The 5,593-nt window shown below is 40.8% G+C and overlaps 1 protein-coding gene across 1 annotated transcript in view; it reads left to right on the top strand.

The window, feature by feature from the left end:
* The window catches only part of LOC117316474, a 6,400-nt gene extending 1,557 nt beyond the window's left edge, over positions 1-4,843 (top strand). The window contains exons 2-4 of the mRNA XM_033871080.1: positions 803-1,355; positions 2,680-2,830; positions 4,113-4,843. Coding sequence (XP_033726971.1) covers positions 1,206-1,355; positions 2,680-2,830; positions 4,113-4,804 — 993 coding nt within the window. The 5' untranslated portion in view covers positions 803-1,205 and the 3' untranslated portion in view covers positions 4,805-4,843. The remainder of the gene's footprint in view (positions 1-802; positions 1,356-2,679; positions 2,831-4,112) is intronic.
* Positions 4,844-5,593: the final 750 nt, after the last annotated feature.

The following is a 5,593-nucleotide window of genomic DNA, read 5'->3' as shown; positions in this document are numbered from 1 at the left end:
TATTTTGTTAATATTATTATAATACGGAGAGAACTTAAAATAGGCTTAAGCCTGATGTTCAATCCAATTGTTTTTTTTTAAAACAATAAAATTTGTTGAAATGAAAAATGAAAATCAAGGACATGTTGAACTGCGATTAATTAATATGAAAAATATAAAGAAATTGGTCCTACATAAAACTCCATGCTGGTGATTAATCAATCAACTGAATTCTCCACTTGACAGGCATTACCGTAATTATGATACAACAATCTGTATCACTTATTGCCGACATATTAAAAGTCAATCTAGAAAAAAAGTCTGAAATGATTTCACAAAAAATTATTTTTCAAGACCAGATTAACTTGCTTCCCTAGATATCTCAAAACTGGCAGTAGTAAACTTCAATTGTCAAAATCCAAGATGGTCGCCTGTTATGTTGTTTTTCGATCAGTCCCAAAATGCAATATGCACAACTAGTGACCAAGGGGAACCTATGTATGAAATTTGATAAAGATCCCTTTAGTACTTTCCGAGAAATAGCGTTAACAAAAATTGTTTACGGAGGGACGGACAGACGGACAGACAGACAAACCCAAATCAATATCCCCCGTTTCGGTGAAAAAGCCATATTCAGTTGGAGGAAAACAAATGTCATTGTCACCTGAATTACCATTATGAGCGTGAAAACAAATCAATGTTCAACTTGAGAGTCGTCAACCACATTCCATATGACAACCATTATGTTCTCAGATTCCTAAGGTAAATCAGAGTTTACACTACATTTTCACTTCAACAGTTTTTACCTTCTCTGTTGTCACAGGTCAGTTATAAGCCTCAAAATGTCAGGAGACACCCCTGTGGAAGTGGAAGACAGACATCATGAAATGCGGAGTACAGGAAGTTGTAACTCAACCATATTGGAATGGATTTTTGTGAGATATTCCAAAATGTAACTACAATTTTAAGATGGACTGTACAGAGTTTATAAAGAAATCTTATAGACCTTCAGATATGTTGTTCAAATTTTGATTTTTGATTATTGAATCACGTGATATCTGAGGACAGTACTTTGGACAAATATATCAGACTGATCCATTGGTATAATACAAAACACAGAAACTCCAGAAATAATATCAACATTTATCCTGGCTCTGGCAGATGATGAAGAGAATGTTAACCAGCTTCTGTCTATGTATGTCAAGTCAATGACATTTTGAAGCCTCATGCTTCTTCTAGACATGGATTCGCGGGAGAAAGCCACGTTACAAAACTGTAGGAATTGTCTAATGGAGGATCTGGACCCGACCAAGTCTTTCCTGGCCCAGCTTCACTACAGCAATATCCTGACCCAAGATCAGGTGGAGAGGGTAGAAGTAAGTAGAGACAGGGGATGGTGGAGTGCAAGGGGAGGGGGGGGGGGGGAGGGGGCAGGACTGTCAGGGGAGACAGGGGAAGAGCAGAGAGCCAGGAAGGGGCAGCGGGGAGACGGGAGGGACAGAGGAGACAAAGGGGCAGAGGTGACAAAGGGGCAGAGGTGAGATGGGAGGGGCAGATGATATAGGAGGGACGGGAGTGTCACAAAGGACAGGCAATAGTCTTAGAGGGAGTAGCATGGAGACAGGAAGGGGCAGAGATGACATGGGAGGGGCAGATGATACAGGAGGGGCGGGAGTGTCGCAAAGGACAGGCAGAGGGGATGGGGAGGGGCAAGACTGTGATGAGGTAGAAGTAAATAGAGGTAGAGGATGTGGGAAGGCCAGGTGAGAGAGGAAGGGGGCAGGAGTGTGACAGGGAAGGGGCAGGGTGACAAGGGAGACAGGGAAGGACAAGTCTGTGATAAAGGAGGGGCAGTGGAGATGGGGCAGGGCAGAGATGATTGGAAAGGGGTTATGTGGGAAGGCCAGGTGAGAGAGGAAGGGGGCAGGAGTGTGACAGGGAAGGGGCAGGGTGACAATTAAGGGAGACAGGGAAGGACAAGTCTGTGATAAAGGAGGGGCAGTGGAGATGGGGCAGGGCAGAGATGATTGGAAAGGGGTTATGTGGGAAGGCCAGGTGAGAGAGGAAAGGGGCAGGAGTGTGACAGGGAAGGGGCAGGGTGACAATTAAGGGAGACAGGGAAGGACAAGTCTGTGATAAAGGAGGGGCAGTGGAGATGGGGCAGGGCAGAGATGATTGGAAAGGGGTTATGTGGGAAGGCCAGGTGAGAGAGGAAAGGGGCAGGAGTGTGACAGGGAAGGGGCAGGGTGACAATTAAGGGAGACAGGGAAGGACAAGTCTGTGATAAAGGAGGGACAGTGGAGATGGGGTAGGGCAGAGATGATTGGAAAGGCACAAGAGTTGATGGGAAGGAGATGGAGGGGCATAGAAAGGATGGATTGAAAAGACTGTAACAGGGGTAAGGCAAAAGAAACAGAGGAGGGGCTGCGAGATGAGACAGGAGGAGAGCAGGACCATGATAGGAGGGGTATATATGTAGGAATGAGACAGGGGAGGAAAGTGGCACGATTGACAGGGGGGATGACATCCAGGGGGACAGGGTAGGGACAGGGGAACTGAGACAGCATTCTCAAATTAATCTTTTAAACTGTCGGGCAGGAATCGCACTAAATGAGTAGAAATAGGAACATTATGCATGGATACTGTTTGCTGAATCTGATTTGTTTTCCAGTCGTAATAATATCAATGTGTGTTTTTCAGAAGCAGGTAACAAGGCAGGACAAGGTGGTGACATTGATGGAGATTCTGCCCCGCCGTGGACCTCGTGCATTCCGACAGTTTGTACAGGTTCTCAGGCATGATTACCAATGGATCAGTGAAAAGATGGAGACAGAACTGAACATACAGGATTGTGAGTTCCTTATAATTACTGAGTGACAGAATGTATCTAGCTCATATATCAGTAATTTTTATCGCATCAGAAACCTCTAACCTCTATACACACAAAGTTCTACAATAATTTAGGGTAATAACAAGTAGGTAAGAGAATCAACACCAGGGATTCTGTAAATAGTAGATTTTATTTGTTGACATATTTCAGATGCCTATAAGCCAATCATCATCAGAAAAACCTTAGCCATCCGAAACATGTCGATAAATAAAGTCGAGTAACTCACGAAATCACTAGTGTTCCACCTACTTGTTATTGTCTATAACCTATGGAGCTACGACGACAGATTGATAGGTTGTTAGCCTCACATTGAAGGATTTGCATTTTGCCGGACATATTGTATTATTTTTCAACATAATCCCCTTTAATATCTATACACTTTTGCCAGCGGTGTTTAAGGGCCTCAATGTCACTTTTATAGAACTCCTTTCTTGGCTGTTCAGAAAGTCATCTACTGCATTTTAGGGTTAGGATTAGGGTTAGGGTTAGGGTGTCTCAAACAGCTGTTTTTGAAATAGATGAAAGTCAGAAGGAGTGAGATCCGGTGAAAAAGGCGGATGCTCAATCAATTTAAAGCCACAATTGTGAATGGCAGCCATGGCAATGACAGACTCTTTCACCCTAACCCTAATCCTAACCGATTTTGTCCATTTTTGCAAAAGCTGCTTGTCTTGTTTACTTAAGAGTTCTGCCTCCTCGATATAAACTAACCAAATGAGACCAGTCCTTGGGTACACGGCCCTATATAGTCAGAGAATAGTAGGACTTAAAAAGAACATTCTTGAGCAGTACCTCCTTCAATATGAGGTTCACATGTTATCAATCAGCCCTCATTAGAATATACTTGTATCCACCTAGGATTCCTCTACGAAGACATCTACCAACCAGCACACACAGGACGTTGGACTCCTCTGCCTTTTAGTTGCATTCTCCCAATAATTCAGGGGGCTTGTTAGATTCTACCAGTTGTCAACATGGCACAATATTATCTTCCATCAATCTTGAGATCTATATAAATTTTACTGGTGAGAACCATATGTCTTCCTACTTTATATCATTATTACAAAACATTTGTAAAAAATTTTATCAACTTAATTATATTAATCATTCTTGCTAGCCAATGTTATTAAGTTCCCAGAGTATAACTCAACAGGCCTTTGATTTTAATATAGCCTGATAAATCTTTATTAATTGATCATGATATTGATTATATATAATGTTGGAAATGTACTTTTTATTTAAGATACTCAACGAATCCGAACTGCTGTTGAGGAAAGAATGAGATTAAATGGCGAGATTCTCCGCGACAAGGATTACATACTTAAGGTGCTGTCAGAGACCATTGTCCCGATTGTGCTTCAGGAAGTGTCCAATATTTCTCCTACAGGGAGCCCCTCAGAGGCTCTCGATCAACCTCTAAAAGACCTCATATCTGATCATTTGATGCCTCTTCTAAAGGGGCCAGATGGAGGAAAACTCAAGTTAGATTCACTCCACTATGAAATTCTTCTCACGAAAATTTCAGACTTACTGGATGAATTGGCAAAGCGGTGCTGGAAGTCTCTTGGACTAGATAGTGAAGATGGTGCCTGCACAGAATATTCCATACCAAAGCTCATAGAGAAACGATTTGAAGATATGAAGGTTGAAGTACTTGCCATGAAAAAAGAGGCAAAGAAAGTGAAAAAGGTTGAGGAGAAACTAACAGCAGAGAATCAGAAGTATAAATTAGAAACAAAGACATTAAAAGACGAGGTTAAAAAATTAAAATCTGATAACCAATCAAATCGTCAAGAGTGCAAAAAACTAAAAGATGAGTTAAAGAAATCTAAAATGGAAAGTGAAAAATTACGACAGGAAGTGAATAACTTAAAAGAATTGCTGGACAGTAATGGTATAGACTTGAGGATATCGTCTGAATTTCTGGGGACGTAAAAAAAAAAAAAGGTCATAAATGTTCATTAAGGATTTAACTGACCTGCAAATGGTATGTTTTGTTTATGTTATACATGCATCTATATGTGATTAAAGCTTATTATTTATCACCACAAATAATGCCTGCTTGAATAATGCTTTGATGAATCATCGTGTGAAGTTTCAGCGAGTTTGAACTATGCAAAAGCCTAAGCTTGCATGGTGCTTTTTGATCAAATATTCCAGTGTACTTTTACTAAGTGACCTTGACCTTATAAGCTTTTGATACCTCTATTGCAAATCTACACATCAAAGTGTGTCACAATGTGAAAGTTAAGAAAATTTTATTTTCATTCTGACAAAATTTCCGGAAATGAAAGTGCGGACAGACAGACAGACAGACTGATTGACACATGGAAACACAAGTACTGACAGACAGATGGAAATATAAGTGCTAATAAGTACTGATGAACAGACAGATGAATGGACAACTGTACTAAAATAGGGCACCTGCATTTCCATACAGAGCCCAAGCAAGAATTATAAACTGCAGACCCAATATATCCACATGCATTGTCATTGTGACCAACACATCATAGATTACAAAACCTGCATACAAGTCTATGAATGTAAATTCTGCCATTGCCAATCGATCTGTAATGATAAGCATCTGTCCTCTTTGGAAATATAAATATTACAACTAGAAATTGTAAGACATAAATATCCCTGCTGACAGCCTGAAACCCCAGCAGTTCCTGAGATTATAGCTATAGCTTTGTAACATTGCATCGGGATTCAAGATCAAGGAAA

The sequence above is a fragment of the Pecten maximus genome, chromosome 18 (assembly GCF_902652985.1).
Source record: "Pecten maximus chromosome 18, xPecMax1.1, whole genome shotgun sequence".
Classification (NCBI taxonomy): Eukaryota; Metazoa; Mollusca; class Bivalvia; order Pectinida; family Pectinidae; genus Pecten; species Pecten maximus.
Note: the sequence above shows the minus strand (reverse complement) of the source record. Positions and strands in the feature narration are given on the sequence as shown.